Genomic DNA, 23,129 nt, shown 5'->3' on the forward strand with positions numbered 1-23,129 from the left:
AACCACCCTGCCAAATTTGAATGATTAAAAAAATCGCCCAATATATGAAATTAGGCTTCAAAATAGTGTAAAAATCTGCCTCTTTCTCTGCTCCCAAACGCTGTGGGAGTGTCTGCCGAGTTCACTGAAACCCCGCCCCCTACCAAAAGTCACCACCTCTACCCGAAACATGGACGCTATGTCTGAGAGCTTTCTGCTGCTAACTCAGCGGCTAACTCGGCTGCTAGCTCAGCGGCTAGATCGGCGGCTAACTCAGCTAACTGTAGACCGTAGTAGTAGTGTGTGCTGAATGTATTTATACCTCTACAGCAGCAGGGGCTAATCACCGCTGCGTGATTTTCAGACCCGCCCACTAAATCCTGAACACAGAAATCTTGAAACACAGTTTGTGAAGCCTAGCTCCACAATTCAAATCTAAATGGTTGAAATGCTTTTTACACCTTTTTTAGAAATACATTTATGACCTATTTAATGTGTTTAGAAAAAAATGTCTGAATTTACTTTACACAGTCTTTAACTTGAGTTAGCGTAGAAGTAGCTAAAATCTAAACCATGCCTATTTAATATGGAATATTTAGCTTACATGTATATATAAATGTGTGTTGGCAATCACTCCTACCAGATCTTAGAGCATTATACTCTCAACGTCTGGCAACACAGTGATGGAGCAAAAAGCAAAACTCATGTAGAAGAGAAAATGGTGAAATTATTACTCAAACTGTCTGTTGCAAACTTCAATTTTGACCTATTATACTGCCTTGCCATAGTTGCATGTGTGTAATGATGGATTATTAGCATTGTTTCAGGTGTGCTGACTCAGTTTTGCCTGCATACTCAGGTGTTGTGATGTCACCATGTACCTGATCTCAGCAATCCTCCACTGGTCTAGTTTTTGCAAGGTTATAGCTGATCTGTTACCTCCAATTATTTCTGAATCTACTCCATACCTGCAGCTTGACCCTGTATAGTCAATCAGGACTGTCTGCAGGAGTAGACAGTGTAGGCCTAAGCTAGGGTGTCAGGGTGCTGTATAGGATCATACTTCAAGTAGATGGGTAAATGATCAAAAATACATGGAAAACAACACAGTGATATGTGTAGATTGTGGAAGTAAACACACAACAGATACAGTAACTATATCTATACTATGTCTAGCTCACACCAAAAAAAGACAATTGACAGACTCATGGAAAGGAATCGTTTATTCTGCACAGAAGAAAAGAGACTGACTTGCACACACCCAAGTGAATATTATATTCAAAGATAGGCAGAGGTACAGAAGTCAAAACACACACCAGTGTCTCCTGTTATTTTCCACAACCCCAGCTTGCTCCTCACCTCATTCTCCCTTATCATACTCTAAACTCCCAAACTGTGCTTGATCTCCTGCATTCTCACACCACATTCCTGCTCTTTAGCTGAACCTCTGCACATACACTCTGCCTCTAACTCTTTCACAGAAAATGACCTTTGTTAATTGATCTCTGCAATACCATATGTTTGGGCTCATGCGTGTGTGTACTAGTGTTATGTGTATATTTTTTATATTTAATATTTTTATGCTGCAGTTGGATCTCTCAAACAGAGTTTCATTGTATACTTGAAATGGCAATAAAGATCTATCTATCACTTATCAGGGCTATTAATATATCAGATGTCCCAACCATAGATACAATCTATGATTCCACAAATAAGACACTTCTTCTTCTTCTTCTAATACAGTGACCAGATGAGAATGGGTGAAGTTGGGTGTGGCCTGTAGTACATTGCATTCAGTGTGAGAGTAAATTAGGTGAAAGTGAAAACACAATGCTAAAATGTATTAGCCTACTTTGTTCATGAAGTCTGACATTAGGAAAAAGACACATAATTACTGTGTTGTATGTAATGATGTATGTATTATTAATAATTATCTGTTAGGGCTCCATTGTCAGCGATGGATGGTTTAATTTCCCTCCATAAATGTTTTAATGCTATGTGTTGCCACTATGAATAGTTGCTCATTAATTTGTGGCACTACTGTACATGGCCAAAAAAAGCTACAACAGCCATAATTCATGCAGACTACGGACATATGAAGGCCCATAATGCTTAATGCTTTGTTAGGCTTTAACTAATCAAAACTCAGGTTTAGTCTCATTTTCAGCACAAACAGGACAGGATTCAGTACAGCTGCTAATAATTTGGGACTCACCCTACTTTCTAATCATCATATTTAGATTTTCCTTCAGTGTCACAGTAATCCAGTGATAGTTGTCCAAAACAGGAAATGCTGATTCATTCAGCTGACTCCTCATGCTGCCAGAAACAAAAACAAATACAGACTAAAGAAACAGAGCACAGAAGAAGTCCAGAACGAACACACTGACTACATGGAAACATTAGTTCCTGCTTTTATCCCCCAAAGCATTATAGGAACACAACTTACAACATTATCCTCAATAAAAAGACAAAGAATAACAGTATGGATGACAAAATCCATGAATATTATCTTTTTTTCAGCCACTTTATTACAAACACCTGTGCAATCTCAAGCAATTCAATAGAGCATAAATTCTACTTGGCTCTGCATGACGACAACTCTGTCATCAGCAGTCCTCGCCGATATCAGCCTCAAGTTTTATCTGCATGTCTTTGGGGATAAACCCCACTGTGCTCCATGTTGGAGAACAGTTTTAAGACGTCCATGTTGTTAATGTCGCTGCCCCCCTCATGTACATCAGGTAGACTAGAGATCAGCCAGTGTTTGAATATAGGCCATGATCGGTATGTCTGTCAGGGGACCTTATTGCAGGTCGATAACTAATTTACTATAACTAATTAAAACAGCAGCTCATCCAGGTAGTGGGACACAGTGTTTTCTCTATGCTCGTTTAACGCTAACCTTCCTGTTGTCGACCATGCAACTTTTGTCCTCATGGGTCAAAATTGAATTGACTCTTTAAAAAGCATAAAGTATAGATTATCACCCAATTCTGTGTTAGACCTTTTTAGCCAACTTCATTCCAACATATTACAGTACTATGGGTTACATATATTTTTTGGAAATTATGGTCAATAGGCCTCATTAAAGAGCCTCATTTTTTAGTTATCCCAGGTCAGTTTTGAGCAGGAGTGTAAAATGCCACAGTTACAGTTGCTTAGTATGAGGGCAAAGTTCAAACAGCATCTTCCTTGAGATCCAATCCACTCGGAGTCAAAGGCATTTGTCCTGACTCATCGTTTTTATGTTAACCATGAGAAAGCTAATATCATCCACTATGATAACTTTGTTGTCAACAGTCTCATGAATCATAGGTTTTAATCGATGCCATGGGGAACATTAACACGTATTTTCCACCATCTTGCTGTTCAATATTTATTGTTATAAAGGCTCAGAAGGTCCTATCCCATGCACGTCTGAGTAGCGCGGCCTATTGTGAAAAATAATATATGGCAGGCTTGGCTAAGACATGGTGAGCCATTCCCCAAAAAAATCCAACTTTATGCAGTGAGATCATTTGGAATACAGCAGCAGGGTTATTTACTTTGAGCAAATCTCCAAACCCCATTTAGAGATTTAAGAGGCCAGACGTCGCCTCTGTCACAAAGTGTTTGGATAGAAAACATGATATCAGTATAAATAGGCTGAGATATAACAATAATGTATTTTTGCCTCTGTATTATTTTATTAATTTGTACCTGTGAATTTGTACCTGTGAATTTAATTAAAACATATTTTTTTCCCATTACAAGGACAATAACACCCTCCGGTTCAGAGTACCTTCCCCTCCTGTTTTGTTCCAATTGAAGCTGATAATGACTATGCAGAGTAAAGCTGTGTGTGTAAACTGCAGAGTGAAGTCCACGCAGCAGGAATTTAGTACCAAACTGTGTATTTAGACATCAGACTGAAATATCAGTGTTATTAAAAATCTCTTGAGCAGATGTCACGCAGGGTGGAATTTTCCCAAACCGCAGGCCTGTCCAGAGACGCTCCCAACTGCAGATTTATTTTTACATCTTTGGCCGTGTCCATATAGTGTGTTGTGCAGGCCTTCATCTCTGATGAGTCACACTATGAATACTTGTAAATTTCACTTTATCCCTATAGTCATTACAGCTATGTTTGCTTTCACTTGATATACATCTAACTTCCCGTCAGCATAGACAGTAAATGTCAGTTTGGGTTTCATCTGTTTTCACACTGATAACTGCCTGAGTTTATCTGTCAGACTGGGAGCCAGAAGGAGATCACTGACTGGGATGATGAGCCGGCTTTGGCTGTGTTTCTGCATTTTTCTCTACATGATTTACAGTGGAAGTCAGTGAGCACTAATCAAAGCTGCTTCTGCCAAAGCATTTTTCTCATCTTTGTTACACATCAACCAAAAACGGGTGTAGTTTTGATTAATATGGGAGGGGAACATAATAAGGTTTAGGGTTCATCAACCAAAACATTTGAATTATTTGAAGGCTACACCCGATATTTAAACAAAGTCATATCAATCTAAAAGATACATTATGATGAAAAACATTAACTGTAATTGGTATATAATGTATTTGTAACTTCACAATCTTTGATCAATGTTAATCTGAGGGTCATTTAAGGAGAACATTAACTGCAAATAAAAAACTTTTGAAGTGAAACAATGTACATTTTAAAAAATGCCAAAAGTACATTCTTTCTTATGAGGAACAAAAGATTTCTGAGCAATAAAAATAATGCACCACACCCATCCTAGCATCTGCTCATGATTACGACAACCTGCTTTTCTACAGTGGTCAGGTAAGACCTACTAAATGTGGTATTGAGCCAGTTGATAGTTTACCATCCACCACAAAACATGAACAGACCCATCAGCGAGAGTGCTGTGTGTCACTAGTAAGAAGAAAAGAGTAATATCGGCAGGTCATCAGCATACACATGATTGATTAAATCAACAAGTCAGGATGCATGTGGTTCCAAATTAAATAACTTAGTATTGAGTCACAGTAAGATGACCTTTTCAGTAAGAGATATACATATTACATAACAAGTAGCGCTCCATTATTTTGACAGTTTTGGCTGTTGACTTACTCGCCGTCTGATGGTTGACACCAGTTTGATCTGTCTGCATTCAGTGGATAGACTGATCCAGTTTGCGTTAGCTTAGCACAGGAACTGCATGTGTGAGGAAGTGGTTAGCGTCTACCAAAAGAGAACAGATGACTGGCACTAACTTCTTAGCTGGCTTACCAACACTGTCAGTGGTTAGCCTACATTCATGAATCAGCTGGTTTAGTGTGTAGACTAATGTAGAAGATGTGAGGTGAGGTTTTAGAAGATTTAGAGCCGCCTAACAACACCTTTGACAAAGCTGTGTGAAATGCAAATGAAGTAACAAGTGAAGTAACACGTCCTCGCTGTCCCCAGTAGAGATTACTGACTTCTGTCGCTTAAACAGGAGCAAAGACCATCTCAGCTTCACACTGTCAAAGCTCATACCTTTGTGTGTTATTTATCTGTTGGTGCAGGTCAACGACCGGCTGGACAGGTACTGCTGTGGTTTCACACCTGATCCAGAAGAACCCTGTGTGGAGAACCTGCTGCAGGCCAAATGTAGCAATACCAGGAACCTGCTACTGGTTCACATCTTGGTACGTACATATAACAACCAGCACCAATGTCTAATGACTGATTTCGGCTTCACTCCTCCTTTCTGATACATTTTGAGTATTTCCATTTGTGCCATTATCAAAACTAGTGCAAAACATGCCTGGTCTGTCATATCGCCGCTTCATCACATAGATTGATTAATACTGTTGATGTCAGGTGTGAAGGATATACACCAACAACATGAAACGAAGTAACATTCTACTTGCTAAAGGGAAATGTAGATAGTTTTCAAAGTGGACCTTATTTTTCCATGTTTTTCTGCCTAAGTGACTAATGGAGAGAGCAATTTTTGAAATTGGTCCAGTATTGAGCGAGAGTGCTTCACCTGTCAGCCATGAGACGGGCTGCAATGTAATACTTTGGGGCAATAGTGCCTTGTCAATATACGTCCACTAAAAGTCCTTATTTTTACCACTGACAGGCTCAGATTGTTATTACAGTATAAGTGTCAGACAACATTAAAGAATCATATAGAGAAAATAAGATGTTGTTCTTCACCTTTCGCTTAGTGTGTCTATCCAAGTCTCTTAAATTACATCCATGTTTCTTTCACTTGAGTCTTTTCCAGTGTAGATGCATAGAAGGAAACAATGCCAGTAGAGAGCAAACAAGGAAATTTGTGTTTAGAGAAACATTCTTTCCTCTAAATCATCACGTTAATCACAGCTGGATCTTTCCATTGGCTTTAACAGCTGTATGGACTTCCGATGGAGTTTGTCCCTGCACACGTGTGCTGTGCTGATACTAATGAAGGCTCACAGTTATCACTGCCAGCAGCTGTTTTCTTTCTGCAGCCTGTTACCTGTTTGACAAACACCTGCACATGAATAAAAAGCTGCATTCTGCATTTATACTTTCTACTGTGTCCTTCAAAGAGGCACAGGAACCATTTCTACCGGCAGAATGCTTTTATTATTTATACATTATTTATTGATATCCTGATAGTGAATTCATTATTTAATAACACAGAATATGGTCAGAGTGTATTTTGAACACTGGAAATTATTTATTGGGCTAAATGTTTTGGGTGGGAAAGGAAATAATGTAAGTCACATCAAACTGAACTCTCAGGAATTTTCAACCTCACATTAATGGAGTGAAAATGGTGATAAATGATATAAAATATGTTTAAAATGTGTTTCTTGCTGACTTGCTTTTTTTTTTGTAATTTTATCCATAATAAAAGTTAATTGGGGAAATAAAAGATCATGAGGAAAAGAATATTTCTAATAAATGAAGGAAGATGTTTATGGTTCTTTTGCTCATCGGAGCGACAACTAACACAGATTTGTAATTAGATGGTGCATCGTAAAAAACTATTAAAATATAAAACTTGGGAGTGATACACTTGGGTTTAATCTGTTATTTGTTTCCGCTCTGGTATGAAATAGCAGTGATGTTTTGAGAAATCAGATCAGTCCAGTCAGCTGCAGCATCCAACCAATATCTGACATTCAATAAGGGGCATATTGGCTGGTAAAATATTTCCATGAAGGCTTCTCCTTGGAGCAGAAATAAGAAAGGATAGTCCTCAACATAGCAGACCAGCACAACATCTGGTTCAAGTGTGGACATATCAAATAAGAGACTTGAGATGTACTCCAAGTATCACTGAAGGATAAGTCTTGTTCTGAATTCTCGAGAGAGTTGATTTGTTGTAAAAAATCAGCTAAATATTCAGCCATGACTTAAAAAACCTTTTAGACAACACTAAGCTATGCTTTCTGTTGTCCAACACAACAAACTCCTTCCGGCACCCCTCTCTCCGATTCTGTCACGGCTGAATATTTATCTTGTGGAAATGAAGAAAAATAAAAATCCATGTCAGATGCTTTGTTTGTTTTTTTGTTACACAGCATTGTGTTGCTGCCATTCTTCGTGGAAACACATGAGAATTGATCTATATTTAAATTATACAACAGATGCAACAACAGAAGCATATATTATCTTCCCAGCAGTGTACATGCGTGTGTGTGTGTGTGTGTTTTTCATGGTTTGCGAATGAGCTCTCAGGCTGACAGATGTTTCTTAGGAGCAGATAATTATGTTACACATAGTGTTTATTGTCAACTGCAATACGTAAAAATAGATGCTTCTTTGTGAAATCGCAACAGAAGCCTTTTCCTCTCTGCAGGTGACCTACAGTCTTCCAGCATCACTTCATGTACATGCTGAAACTTCAATGAAATTATTGGTTGTATATAGCTTGTTATATGTTATTAGGTTGATATTTTATACTCCTTTCAAGCATTTGTCATGCACTCAGTGTTTCACTGCCTTTCTCTGCAGGTGTCATAAAGAAAATGAAACTGATGTGTGCGCAAAATGAATGAATTGTGTATATTGTAAATTATGTGAAAGGAAGACAAATATAACACAATGTTGTTTGATGCAATATTGTTTTTCTGGCAACCTGGGAGTAGAAGAACCATCTGTAAACACAATATTGACATACAGTATTATTATCTTATATAATAATAATAAAAGCATTATTAAAAATATACTAATAATAATACAGTGCTGCTCGAAGGTTTGGTCAATTGGATGATCCAATCTTACATATTTGTGTGAGGCAAACGTATGTGAACTCTTGCTTTCAATAACTGGTGTGGCCCCCCTTTAACAGCAATAACTTCCAGTAACTGTTTATCAGCCTATCCAATCAGCTTGGAGGGATTTTAGTCCATTCCTCCTTACAGAACAGTGTTAAATCAGGGATGTTGGTGGGCTTCTTGGCAGGAACTGCCCACTTTGGGTCCTTCCACAGTATCTCTATTGCCATTCCAAAACATTAACTTTCTTCTGTGTGCTCAAAACATCACTCTTGATATCTCATTAAAACTAAATCTGCATTGGGAGCTACAGTGTGCGGACTTTCTTATGTCTTTTACAGATTTGGTTCTTTGGTCCAGTTTCTGGTTTAAAGTTTTTTTTTCCAGATGTGCACGTCTACCACACAATTTTTTCATTGTCTTATTTCATGAATCACATCCTATTGAGCTTCACTTCATAGACAGATACCTCAACATTGTCCAGTAGAATTTGCTGGTACAACTCAGAACTCAAAGCCCCATCAATGATTGCAAGCCATCCTGGTCCAGAGGCAACAAAGCATGACCAAACCATAATACTGCCACCACGTTTCCCAGATGGAATAAGGTTCTTACTGTATGTTTGAATGCAGTGTTTTCACATCTGTCCACAGAACATATTTCCAATCGCCTTCTGGTTTATCCATGTGGTCTTGACCAAACCACAGGCAGAGAGAAATGTTCTTTTTGGAGAGAAGTTGCTTTTTTCCTTGCAACTCTGACATGCACACCATAGATCTGTGATGTTCTTTAGTTTCCTAGATGTTACCCTGGAGTCCTTTGTTGCCTCCTGGACCATTACACACCTGTTATTAGTGTGGTCTTTGTTGTTTGATCACTCCTGGTGAAGGTAACAATGGTGTTGGATGTCTTCCATTTGTACACAATCTGCCTGATAATTAACTGGAAATGGTTTTGTAACTCTTTCAGCAACTTTTCTTCTAAGGTTGTCAGAAATCTCCTTTCTTTGAGCCATAACACAGTTCTACAAACCTGCATTGTAAAGCTCAGACTCTGATGGCAGGGCCTCCCAGACTCACACTTAATTGCCATCCCATTGATTGAAAACCCACACACTTTTGCTGCACACAAATGTTTAACATTGGATACTTTTCCTCAATATATAAACAAAAAAGTGTAAGATTTTTGTCTCATTTGTTTAATGGATGTCTCTTTATCTACTTTTAGGGCTTGCATGGAAATCTGATAACATTTTAGGTCATGATTATGCAGAAATAGAGCAAATACTAAAGGTTTCAAAAACTTTTTTAGCAGCTCTATAAATAAAGTGAATTGGGCAAGATATCGCCCTTCTCCACAGACAACTACCACAAACTTCTACATAAGATTGCAGGGCTGGAAACCAAAATTCATTGGTTAGAAGTGAACATGGAAGTGAATGGACTATGTGGGAACAACACCACTTTACCATGGACTCAAAACAGTGAACAGGATGATGGTAACGCAAGGCTAATTAGCACCAACAAGACTAGAAACAGCCTGTGCACTGTCCATCCCTGGAGCTCTCCTGGTGCAAAGCCTAAGCATAAACCATTTCTCTGGGAAATGGCAGGATGAATAAATGGCAGAGCCCAGCACCCTGAGATTGATGATGTGACCAGCTGGCCTGTATTATCATCCAGGCATAACGCCTCTTCAACCCCTGTTCTTAGTAGGACACAGTCGTGGACAGCTGCGAAAGGGAGAGCAAACCTTCCCAACAACCAAGTGTATAACTAGAAGATAGATTTACTCCACTGTTCCAGGACCCTGGATTTCCATGTGACGACCTGTATAACCTCTAATAGGGCCTTGAATTGTAATTATAAGTGACTTTGGTGTAAAAGGTTTAGGAAGCATGTGTAGTAAGAACACCAAAATACTCTGCTCTGACAAAGATATGGTTTCTGACATATCTGAATCCTGCATATTGTGGCTGCAAATCCAACTGTGAAAATCATCATAGTGCACACAGGGACCAATGATGTTGTGAAACAACAGTCTGAAGTACTGAAACGAGACATAAGTGATCCCTTGAACACAATCTTTGAAATTGGAGGTGTTTATCATGGTCCTCTACTGCCAGTCAGAAGAGGATCTGAGAGATTCAGCAGATTGTTGGCATTGAACAATTCAACTGCTTGTACCATCTATTTAGTGCACTTTGTTGATCATTTGAACATTTTATGGGGCTGCAGACATCTTTTTAAGGCGGATGAACCTGGCCTTAACAAGTCGGAAGTACATTTCTTGATCTCTTACCTTTTGTACTGGCTGTGTAACCCATCTGTTCCCTCCGCCAAGGACCAGAGACAACATAACTCAAAACAAGAAGACATGACACAATGCAGCAGAAACCTTGAAGTAGAGCCACCTCGGCCCTCGCCTGAAGAGAGCTTCAAACATGACAGACATCAAAGCCAAGAAGACGAATCTCCACCCTCCCCCACCCCTCCCTTCACCAAGAACCACCTGTGAGGATTCACCAATTTTTATGCAATCAACCAAAACTTGGAGGACATCATACAACATCTGAAACCCTCCTCCTGCTGCCTCGATATTCTGCCAACAGGCTTTTTCAAAAGTGCTTCTAATTGCATGGTCTCAGGTCATCTACAAATTCTCAACACGTCTCTTCTCTCAGTCTCAGGTGTCTTCCCAACGGCCCTGAAAACTGCCGTCATCAAGCCACTCTAAAAAAAGAACAATCTAGACTAATCAGTCATGAACAATTATAGTGCCAATTTAAATCTCCTGTTTTTAAGTAAAATCATTGAAAAAACATTTTTTCAACAGCTGAATTTCATCCACACCACAACACTCAGACAGCTCTTGTTCAGGTCTTCAGTGACATCCAATAAAATACAGACAGTGGCAGAATTTCCATCTTGGTATTATTGGATCTCAGCACTCGACACGGTTGACCACAACTTATTACTAGCCTGGAAAAATGGGTGGGACTTTCTGGCACATTTTTAAACTGGAATTACAGTACTTGGGTCTCAGCAGGATTTGGAAAAACTTGTCCATGGATTTGTCATCAGTAGACACGACTACTGTAACAGTGTCTTTGCAGGTCTCCTTATAAATAATCAGACAGATTCAGTTTATTCAGGTCGAGTCCTCACTAAAACAAAGAAAGTGGATCAAATCACTCCAGTTCTGAGGTCTTTATACTCACTTCCTGTCTGTAAAAGAACTGATTTTAAAATACTGCTGTATTTTTCCTCACCAACTGTCTGCAGTTTGGTTGCTGAGCAGGTAGTGTATAGTTGGTTAATCTGAGTTTTTTCACGGAAAACAGCTGCTTGCTGCTGGAAATGTGTTGAGAGCTAAGAGAGTGAGCCAGAGCTAAAACAATAAGCTGAATGATGCTAAAATGCTCCATAGAGCTGAGCCAAACTGCAGATTTAGGTAGTCATTTGACACATTGTTGATATATTACACTAAATCCAAGTGGTTCATTAAGATTAGATTGTCATTCCACCTCTGAGGCTCGGTGTCAAGTCACTGCAGCAGCAGGAACTGGAGTCCCTGGTAGTTGTGGCTACTCTGGTCCATTAGTAAGGAGCCTCCAGAGTTTAATAAGCAGGCTAGAAGCTCTGTTTATGTATTAAGGTGGCTACAACTGAGCTCATTCTGTTATATTACTATAATTTGTTTTTCATATTCATCACATTTGTCTCTTCATCAGGCTATTTAATACAACCAGATGGTTTTGGTTGCTCTCAGTCACTTTGTAGCTCAATGCAGGGTAAAAAAAGAAGAAAAAGCAGTGAAAATCATCAGATCATGGAGAACGAGCCATTGGGATTTAAAACAGTTTTTTTTTATTTAAGACTCAGCTACTGAAGTAGTATATTCCTCAGATTTCACCTACTGTTAAACAACACTATTTTAAAGGATATCTTTGACTTCCCTTAAAGATACTCTGTTTTAAAATGTTGAACTGCATGTTTTATCAATTTGCATGCACAAATTATTCATTGAAGGGCATGAATTACTCATTTGTGCTCACAAATTGTTCATTTGAGGGCATGATTTATTCATTTGCGCATACAAATAACTTTTTGTCTCTGATTAAATACTAAACCACTAACATGATGATAAAATTGATCATTTTACATACATGTATATGAACACCTATCAATAATATCTACATTTTAATCCTACTCAGTTCACTTCAGCTCAATTTATTTCAAACTAGCAGCAGTGATAAAAAAAGAAGATAGAGTTCAATTTTAAAAAACGATATATAAGGAAACAATGACAACAGGAAGAACAAAAGGGTGAGAATGACAGTTTATTCAGGAATAACTACATTTTGAACAGTGCTCATGTCACCTGAGCTTCCTGCTTCCTCCTGACAGTCTGTCTGTGTGTGTTTGTGTTCAGGTGAGGAAGGCAGATCCCTCCAGACTGGTGTTCATAGACAACGCCGGTAGACCACAGCAGTCCGCCGACAACCTCAACTTCAGGCTGGTGGAGGGCATTGATGAGTGAGTACAAAGCACTGTTTTAGAGCAGCAGGATGCAAATTGGAGGTTGTTGGGTTTTTGTTTTTGTTTTTTTTCTTCTTTCCAGCATCCAGATTCAATAAATTACATCATGCAGTGCCAAAAACTCATTTTAGCTCACAGCAGGCAGAAACACTGATGTAAGGAAATGTTTAAATAAAAAACCATCTAACAACATATTTCCCTGGTGAACAGCTTTCAAATCTGCAGCAGAGCAACGTCCACTGGAAGCTTGTTAGGGTTTTTGTTACAATGTCTGTCTGATTAGATTAGTGTGCATTCAATTAGCCTGCTATTCAATATGCAGAATGAATCAGGACTGATAGAAATTCCCCTTTGTCTGTCACTTAGGATTACTAAGCCTCTCCATAAAATGCTCTTAAATGTCTTAAGCTCAAACTTGAAGCTGAATAGAAATAGGATGTTAAAAATGTTGTATTATCACTGAATAACTTGGAGCAAAACAAAAAGACTATTTGTTATTTTCCAGAGGTGGAGAGTGACTCATGCAGTTACTTCTAAACTTTTTGGACTTGGCCTTGATCTATAAAGTTTGGTCTAGTTCTGGCTGGTTTTCTAGTTTTCAGGGGCAGAAGTGAAAAGGAGCTGTTCAGGTCAGTGATGGATGAAATCATGGAGGAGCAGCATGTCAGGGTCATGATGACATGTTGTAGGAAAGGATTTAACAGCACAGATACCTGGTGAAGCAATCTGATCCTTCTCAGGTACTTGAGGAGTTATTGTGGGTCTGTCACAATAATTATCGTACAATAACATAATTATTAACATCATCATGTCTATATATGGACTTATTGTATGATACATGGACATGACCTTGATCATATTTTTACCTCAGTATTGTCACACTTCACATTAGCAGCTAAGAGACTATTCATGTCACATTGGCTAAACAAGTAGTGTCCTCCATTCCTCACTGTGTACGTCCTGAGTGGAGACTGTAGAACAATTAAAGGTAAATAACTCTGTCCCCAACCATAATGACAGTCTGTGTTTTTACACAAGTGTAGTGCCCACACTCCAATCCCACCCATTGCCCCCCTTGCATTATTATACTATTATATTATCATTATATAAGTGGTATAAAATGATCTTCAAATGACAATAATATTGTTTATCGCGATTATTTCTGAGACAATATATCGTCCAACAAAAGTAGATATTGTGACAAGCCTAGGCTCGAGGTTTAAATGCCAACCATGAACCATTATCTCCCCAGTTCATGTTCAACTGAGGACTTTTGTTGCGTGTCATTCCTGATTTCATGTCAAAAAGGTTTAAAATGTCCCAAAAATCTTTAAAAGATAAAAAGATGAAAGATTATGTAGATTTAAAAAAAAAGATAGATAATACCTACGGTACCAATCAGAGGTTTGGTTACATCTTACCAATCACTTGAATGAGAAAGTGTATTCGAACCTTTGACTGATACTGAATATCAAAATGAATTTCACTAAAAGGCAAAGTTTGACATCCCTTCCAGAAATGTTTTAAGACATATTTGACTAATTAATTGTGTTTGATTTGGTTTTTCACTACAAACAGTTTAGATGACCTTGTTATAAATCCACTCTCAGTATATATACACAGAAATGTCATATTGGACCACGATTTGCTCCGAACAAATCAGGCTTGTAGGTCCATTCCTTAAATTAATTAAATTGGCAAGCTAATGGAAGCTAAATATTACTTATTGTAAAAACTTTCAGTAGTTTAAATCAGTTCACTTTTCAATTCTGGGTCAATTCTGCTTGAATGTGAATATGTTGTGCAATATTTTGTTCTCAGTTGCTGTGTTAAAGCATTCTGTATTTGCTACAACGCTGATTTACACCTCTCTACTGGCGTCTTATCAATAGCAGCGCTAGCTGAGGCTCATGGGTATTGTAATATTTAGAGCCAAAACTGACTGTAATTTCAACTGGCTGCCATAACACAAACCTGCTGTATTATGCTGTGGTAAAATATGCAAGAAACTGAGGAATTATCCAGGAATGGAGAAAATCTATAAAACCCTTTTCAAAGGACAATCTACAAACATCACTGAAACAAGCATTTCCTCCCATGTCAACCTCCATCGCCCTGTTGGAGATGGAGATGAGAGTGTTTAGATATCTTGACAACTACTGCTAAGTTTACCATGAGATATAGTATGGATCAGAGTCCCGCCCACACCCAACCTGACAGTACCACTAATTCAATTCTGTACCCGACCCGCACCCTTATTAAACTCTACTATTCTCTAATATGCATGTATATTTTCTTTATCTCTACATTTTTCACCTCCCATAAAGCAGTTTTTAAAATGTGCTGTAAACTTTATTAATAGTACTTTTCTCCCTGCTACTGGTAAGGCAGTAAAAGCAACACAGTCTTGTGGAACGCAATGAACATCACAACCTCAGGGGTCTGCTAGAGGGGCTTTACACATGAGAGGTCTTGTTTTCTTTTCTAAGAAACAGTAATTGAAGCTTAAACACAACAGCTCTAACTGCTAACTGTTTCTCTCATCAGATTTCCAGAGAAAGCAGTGTCTGTGCTCCAGTCAGGCTGTCTGGAGAGTCTTCTCCTACGCTCCTTTTACCTAGACAAGGAATTCTGGGAGAGCCAAGGCGGGGGCAGCGGTCTCAGGCCTCTCATCCGTGCCGTGGAGCAGAGAGGAAAGATTCTCCTGCGGCACATCGGGGACAAGAAGCTGCGGCTCAAGCGGGACCTGTGACTCAGTAAAAACCTAAATGCACCCTTTGAAATGATGAGCTGATGTTAAGATGAAATGTGCTCAGTGTGATGAAAGAGAGATAATCCTGCAGTAAAAGAGGCTCTGAGCGAACATAAACCTGAAGAAGTGAAATGATTCAGCAGCTTCAGGAGGACAGCAGATAAGCTCGGATGTTAAAGAACTGTGAAGATCCTCAGTGAACACCTCAGGGGGGAGTTTCACACCCAGCAGTGCTGACATTATGTCTTAAAATCCATCCAGCAGCATTCCAGTCTGTTGTCGAAAATGACGACTTTCAAATGTGTCATTAATATTATTTTTATCACTGAGACGAGGAATTTTTAAAAAAGGATCTTTGGAGATGAATAATTCCTCATGCCTCTGCGTGGGCGGGCCTGTGTATGCGTTTGATTGACAGATAAGCAAGCAAGGGCACGGAGACACAATGTCGACAACTGTCTGATGGTAATTGTTGCTTTGAAACGAGGGCAAAGACGGTGGCACTGAAGGATGAGGAACACACCATTTAGCATCTAAACTGACTGATGTTTACACTGGAGGGAGAGTAATAGCCACAGCTGACTGGCCTGCAATCTGTAGTTGGGTATGCCCTTTACACCAGTGGATTTATTATTTCTCATTGATTAGCCTTTGTTGTGTGGCAGTGCAGTCAAGCTTGTCTTTGTTAGCTCACAACAGTGATATTTACTGCTTTATGCAAATATGCTTCCAATGAAATGTTTTGAAACTGAAATATATGTGTAAATTCATCCTTTAGGGTACAGATTTTTTTTTTAAAGAGAGCACAGGTACACTCTCTAATAAGGTTTATTAGTTGTAACTTGTTGTGGCTTAATTCATAATTCATAATTCATCAGGACCAAGCTATGGACAATTTAGCTGGCAGGTGATTCTATAACAGGGGTGTCACATAAAGCCCAATATGATCTCAAATGGGCCAGGCCAGTCAAACCATTACATAATAACCTACTAATATATAAATTATAACTTTTCTATAATAAACCATCTATTTATTGTGAAAAATGAGCACAATTTCAACAATATTATATCTGGGTTTTTTCAGATTATTTGGCGCAGAAGTATCACAATCATACAATAACATAATTATCAGCATCATCATGTCTAAATATGGACTTATTATATGAGACATGGACATGACCTTGATCATATTTTTACCTCAGTATTGCCACACTTCACATTAGCAGCTAAGAGACTATTCATGTCACATTGTCTAAACAAGTAGTGTCCTCCATTCCTCACTGTGTACGTCCTGAGTGGAGACTGTAGAACAATTAAAGGTAAATAACTCTGTCCCCAACCATAATGACAGTCTGTGTTTTTACACAAGTGTAGCCCCCACTCTCCAATCCCACCCCCAACCCCTCTTACATTATTATACTATTATATTATCATTATATCAGTGGTATAAAATGATCTTCAAATGATAATAATATTGTTTATCGCGATTATTTCTGAGACAATATATCGTCCAATAAAAGTAGATATTGTGACAGGTTTATACAAAAGCTGCTTATTGACAACATTTTGTACTGTGCTCAATATCTGAATGGTTTAAATATGACCACAATATGTATTTATTGTTTTTTCAGAGAAGTGTATTCTGGTCAGGATGGTCAAACATCTGATCCAGCAGAACAAATGGAATTACTTTTCTGCAATTTTCATACTTTGCAAACTTATCCAGTGGGCCAGATTAGACCCTTTGGTGGGCTGGTTCTGGCCCGTGGGCTGTATGTTTGACACCCCTGGTCTGTAATAAAAGTCAGCAGTTGTAAGTTTTAATAAGTCATTAATGAATGAGAGAATGAGAAAGAAAGGGTTAGTGGTTCCTCATATTCTCATAAGACATCAACAAACATTAGTTATCGGCATTTATTATTATAGTTTTTTTCAAAGAATTAAAGCCCTGACCTGCTGGAGTTACAACTTCCTTATTAGAAAGAGGTACTAACGTGTCATTTAAGAAGCAGATCTGCATTTTGTGTAGCAGAAAATAAACATCACTACACAAAAGATGACAGTAAAGATATACGAACATTACTGTCTTACCACCAAAGTGGCATCTGGAGGTTAAGACTGTCTCATTAAAGCAGCTGTCATTCATGCTGCACACAGAGAACCAACTGGTTCCGCTTTTTAAAAAAACATCATCAAATATAAACCTGAAGGAAAGCAGCGTGGCAGTGTGTTTTTCCCTGTTGGCATAAAGCAAAACACACAGCAGACTCTCATATCCAAAACGTCTAACTCACGCTAATCATTTGATCATCTGCTTCAAATGAAATGCCCCGTAGCTCTGTCAGCTGATAAGGATGTTTGTCACTCCAAATATATCCATGTTCCTCCATCTGCACTCATTAACATCTCACCAAATGTCCCCTCACAGACTGGGAATGTAAGACACATTTATTTCCCGGCTCCTCACACAAAAGCCGTGTGAGGAGCTCTTTTTTTTTTCTTCTCTCAAGCATTCTAAAGGAAAGAAGCGCTGTCTAGCTTCTTTTCTATTTTAACATTTTTACTAAGAGAGCTCGAAGCTGATTGAGTGATTGATTTGAAAGTCTGTTTTTATGAGATAAGCTGTTCTGCTTTTAATCGACGGATTAAAAATGGCTGTCAGCAAATAGCTTCTGGACTGGGTCCTGGAAGCCTTTCCATAATAATGGACCCTATATATTTATATATATATATATATATATATATATATATATATATATATATATATATATATATATATATATGTATACACACACACATGATTTCTTTCTTCTTCTTTAAAGTGCCTGTCCTTTCATATTGTCGAAATGCGCAGCAGTGTACAGAAGCAAAAGATGAAAGAGAAGGGATGAAAACGGGATGAAAATCAAGTGTCATTAGAAGGAATAGAGAAGAGGCTGACGCTTTCCTCTGTCTGAGCGACACATTGCTAAAACCAAACTGTCACCAAACATTTCTTTGCTGTTTAGGTTATGCGAAAATCACAGATTTATATCACTAGAAGCTGTTTCTTGCCTTACCCACCCCAAATTAAAATTCCAGTCATATCGGTAGTCCGTGGATAAATGACATTTTCTATGGCTCTCTCTTTCATCACTGAATAAATGGCTCTAATGAGAAATAGTTCAAATGTGTGATCTTGTCTTTATCCCCATTTGATCTCTCTTACATTAAATGCTATTTTACTTCTTTTTTTTTCATGTGTCAAACCACCAAAAGAGTGTGTGTGGCTGCGACTGGTTTTTATATTGCATTCATTTCTCTGCTTCTATTTTAACACGTTGGTCCAGCTCATTAAGCCCCATCTGGATTATAACGTGCTAAATGCATCCATACACACTTATAGAGCCTGCATACTGCCCTGCTAAAAGATAACAGGATCATGAGAAACATATGAATTATCCAGCATAAATTACCATGCTAGACATGAAGAAGCCCATTAAAGTGGAAAATGAATGCCTGTAAAATATCAGAGAGAGATGGTTGATGTAAACTCCTTCGACTGCTGTTTGACATATAGGACGCTAACTAGGATTTTATTCATCTCACGGCCATGATTCCAAGGCTCTCCACTGGAACTCCTCCTACCAAATGTATGTATTTATGTCAGATAAATCTTATGTTATATATGCTGTGAATATTGATCCACTACATGAAGCTGTTTTAAAGCCTTCACAATGCCAGGAATACAGTTTTGGTGAATAGCACCCATTCACTGTTTATTATCTAAATGTGGGGAGGGTCCACTCTAGTCTATGCACCCTTTTCACACCTATTTACTTGTATTAGATACAGTTGGGATCAGTAGGAGCTAGTGTTGAATTAGTGTGTATTGGCTGGGAACGTGCCTGCTAGAGAAGAATATACACAATAGATACATTTGTGCTGTTTCATAGTGTACAACTTAATTTGTAATAATGTAGGAATACTTAAAGCCAAGGCTGGATTAGTACCTGAAGCCCCCTCCCCCTGTTATTAATTATTGTTTTAACCTCTTCGCCTAGCTGTCAAACTGACAAAACAACTGAACACATTTTATTTTATTCTGATTGGATAATGCTGCTATTGGGTGTAAACCTTGTAACTCCATATTTCATTTGGACATACAAGGTTTCCATCAACAACCAGAATTATCAACATCAAAAGAATGAGTCAAGCCTTGTATCATGTTTCTATGACGCCCAAAAAATAAAACAAAATAGATAAAAATAAATAAGTAGGGGGACCCTTTCTGTTCAGGGGCCCCTGGGCACTCGCTTGCCCAGAATGCCCACATGGTATATCCGGCCATGCTAGTTCATATGGTCAAATATTTAATAGTAATTACTTAGGCTTGCTGACTCTGAAGTTAGCTTTGTGTCTGGTGGAGCGCCACATGTGCACCTTCTATTGGCTGGCTGCCACTGCTAACTAATATCATATATATAACACTGTTGTATAACTAGTGTGTGCTGCTGGCAGTGTTACAGTACCAACTATTTTCAGTGGAAATATCCAAAACCTGCATGAAAAGTTTCTCAATGACACAGGATGACATCACACACTAAATTGCATATAATTGACGTCACAACATAATTACATATTTACAGTATTTTCTAGGGGGCTGATATTGTGGAAAACCAGAACAATGAGCTTTGGTGTGGGTTAGTGTGATGGTGGAACCTCCTGTGCTGTAAAATGACTCAATTCTATCTCCTCTGTCTTTTTAAGTTATTTGAAATTTTGTAATTCACGGTGTTGAACCCATTATAACAGTGGTCCTCAACATTTTTTGCGCCCCCCTATCCATTATCCAAGTCCCTTACTGTCCCCCATCAATTAAAATGTAGACTTATTGTCTTCCCGGAATAGTGATGCTGATTATCCCTGTGTGTTATATCATTAAAAAAAGCACTTCACTGAATGCAAAATAACAATTATGATTTAATAGATAGTTATAGTATCATTATTATGTATTTTCTCAGGGAGCTACAAAAAGCCATGGGAATAATAAAGTGATATTTATGAGTGTTAAACAAATTTGATATTCTATATTTAATTAGGTCTCGTTACTGATCACAAACAATGGCCAATCAGAAAGTGGTAATTTGATGCAGGTGCCAAACAAGAAGCGTTCTTATTAATTACCAAGAGAGCTTACCAAGGAGTCCGAGGCTGAGCTGTGAATGCATAGCTGAGGTGTTCAATAGAATACTAGCAGCAGTTGTTTGTTTTTTTGGTCAGATATGATATGAATGTTGCTGTTTTATGATTAAATAAATAACCTAGTTTGAGGTGTAGACCCACAGGGGTTTAGTTTGGGTAGTTGGAGGTCCTCCCACAAGAACATTTGATGGGTTTTGTTGTTAAAAACGGCATTTTCCACATCATTTAAGGCTATTATCATTGCAATATTTATATAAAACTGTTTGACATTAATACTCACAAAGAAGTATTAAAACAGGCTTTCAGACTGTAGCCACTAGTCAGCTGTAGACTATAGAGATGATTCATATATCTATCTATTCAGAAGTCCAATTCTTTATCAATACTCTATTCTTTTTTGTTACATAATAATAGTGATTTTTTTTGTAAAGAACAAAATTCAAAACATGATTACAATAGATTTATATTATAAATATGACTAAGTAATTGTCTACAACAGCAACAGTAATGTTTCAGTGCACAGTGCTGAGTGTAGATCATTTATGTTTTGGAAGTGCTCTGAGCCCAATACACAGATTTGTCTGCAGTTACATGCATAAAATAGAGCAAAAAAGACATGACAGCACTATGAAAAAAACATAAGAAAACCCTAAAGTCTAATAATAGATTTGTGAAAATGTGCATTTAAATGTAGGACTTAACTCAAGAACCACCTCACTTTTAAAAATATTGTTTCCAGCGCCCCCTGACATGCTCTGAGTGATCCCGTTGAGAAACACTATGTTAATACATCACACCAAAAAAAATCAACATGAGCCCAACCGTGCTGTAACCTCTGCAGTCTGAGTTTTCATTCAGCCGGATGACGAGCAAAGCAGAACTCTGGAAGTGTTGCCTGTTGTTCAGCAGCTAAAAAGTCTTCACAGACTTCAAGAGGATGGAAAGTTAAAACACGAATGGCTGAAATTTGTTATTAGAGATAATCTTCCCTCCATTATGGGCAAATGGTCGCGTGTGTTTTCTGCACATTTTACAGCTGATTTTTTAAAAGATTTTTTACACACAGCATTTCTCTCTGTTACCCATTTAAAATAATATATCTGTGCTGAAGCTAAGTAAGCAACCAATTATATAAAAAATATTATATAAAATTGCCATAACGCTACAGTGCAGACAAAAAGACCCAAGAAATAGTTGCAAAAAATAAGGTCTTTAATGATTGTGGATTGGCTGAGCTGGAGCTGGAACTAGAGCTGGAACTGGAACTGGAACTGGCCGCGGGCAAGGGCAGGAACTGAAAACAGAACGCAGTCAGGATTAGCAGGAAACAAATAAGCAGCAAGTCAAAACTACAACTACCACAGAACTGACAATCTGGCAATGAGTGGTGAACTGAACCGGGCTTATATCCAGGGGAGAATGGGAAGTGGTTGATTGTTGGCAGGTGGCTTGATTGAAGATGGCTGATGGGTTGCAGGTGTGCAGGTAAGTGGTTAACAGCTCCACCCAGCTCCAGACAAACACACACACACACACACAAGACAGGGAAAACAAGACACAAGCCCACAAAAGGGAAGGGAAAACAAGGAAAAACACTAGGATCCTGACACATGTGGTTTCTGTGGTTGCCATGGTCACGGTCAATGGTGAGCCAGGGTGGCAAATTGAAAGACTGCCATCACATTTGATTAGGACACAATGGCGGCAAATGGTGTTTCATCTTGATTCATTTAAGGTGAGTGTGAAATGAATTAGCAGATTTTAAAAACAAAAGCTATGCTATCACTTGCTGGTAATACTGTCTCCTCCTCTGCTGCTGTTTGTCATAAAACATATCAAAAACCCCACCTCCACCCTTGCATCCACCTAAATCTATTTTCACCTAATGGGGAAATTATTATCATCACTCCTCGCCCCCTGATGTACCGGTGCAGCCTTGTGGGGAGTGACGAGATCAAAATCTGGACACAAATTGGTAGAATTTAAACCCCCACTTGGTCTGGAGATGGTAGCTACAGCTCTGCTTATGACTATGATTGTAATGACAGTTTTCTCTGTAGGTCTTCTATAGGATTAGAGATACGCTTTTTATTCATCATGCTCTAATGTAGCTCCATTTTTATAACATGTGTTGTATTCTCACTCCTTCTCCTTTCTAAACTCAAGTATGTGTCACTGTCATCATCATTTAAGCTAATGCATCTCAGAGGTAAAGCATGTCTGATGTATGGCAATGTGCAGTGCTGCAGAAACACATTAGTCTCATTCCTGTTTGCAGTTATTACCATTATGTGAATGTTTTCCTTCCATGCTTTACAGGCAGATGTGTGAGAACATGTGTATATTGTTATGTGCATGTGTGTCAGGGAGGGAGAGGAGGAGACAGTGAAATAAATGGCGAACATAAACAGCCAGTCACCCATGACTCATCTGTAATAGCTATCATCATGGAGCAGTATGGT

General features: G+C 38.4%; 1 protein-coding gene across 1 annotated transcript in view; it reads left to right on the forward strand.

The window, feature by feature from the left end:
- The window catches only part of gask1a (golgi associated kinase 1A), a 34,140-nt gene extending 18,657 nt beyond the window's left edge, over positions 1–15,483 (forward strand). Inside the window, exons 3-5 of the mRNA XM_053327640.1 lie at positions 5,497–5,619; positions 12,625–12,728; positions 15,279–15,483. Of these exons, the coding sequence (XP_053183615.1) occupies positions 5,497–5,619; positions 12,625–12,728; positions 15,279–15,483 (432 nt within the window). The remainder of the gene's footprint in view (positions 1–5,496; positions 5,620–12,624; positions 12,729–15,278) is intronic.
- Positions 15,484–23,129: the final 7,646 nt, after the last annotated feature.

The sequence above is a fragment of the Scomber japonicus genome, chromosome 10 (assembly GCF_027409825.1).
Source record: "Scomber japonicus isolate fScoJap1 chromosome 10, fScoJap1.pri, whole genome shotgun sequence".
Taxonomy (NCBI): domain Eukaryota; kingdom Metazoa; phylum Chordata; class Actinopteri; order Scombriformes; family Scombridae; genus Scomber; species Scomber japonicus.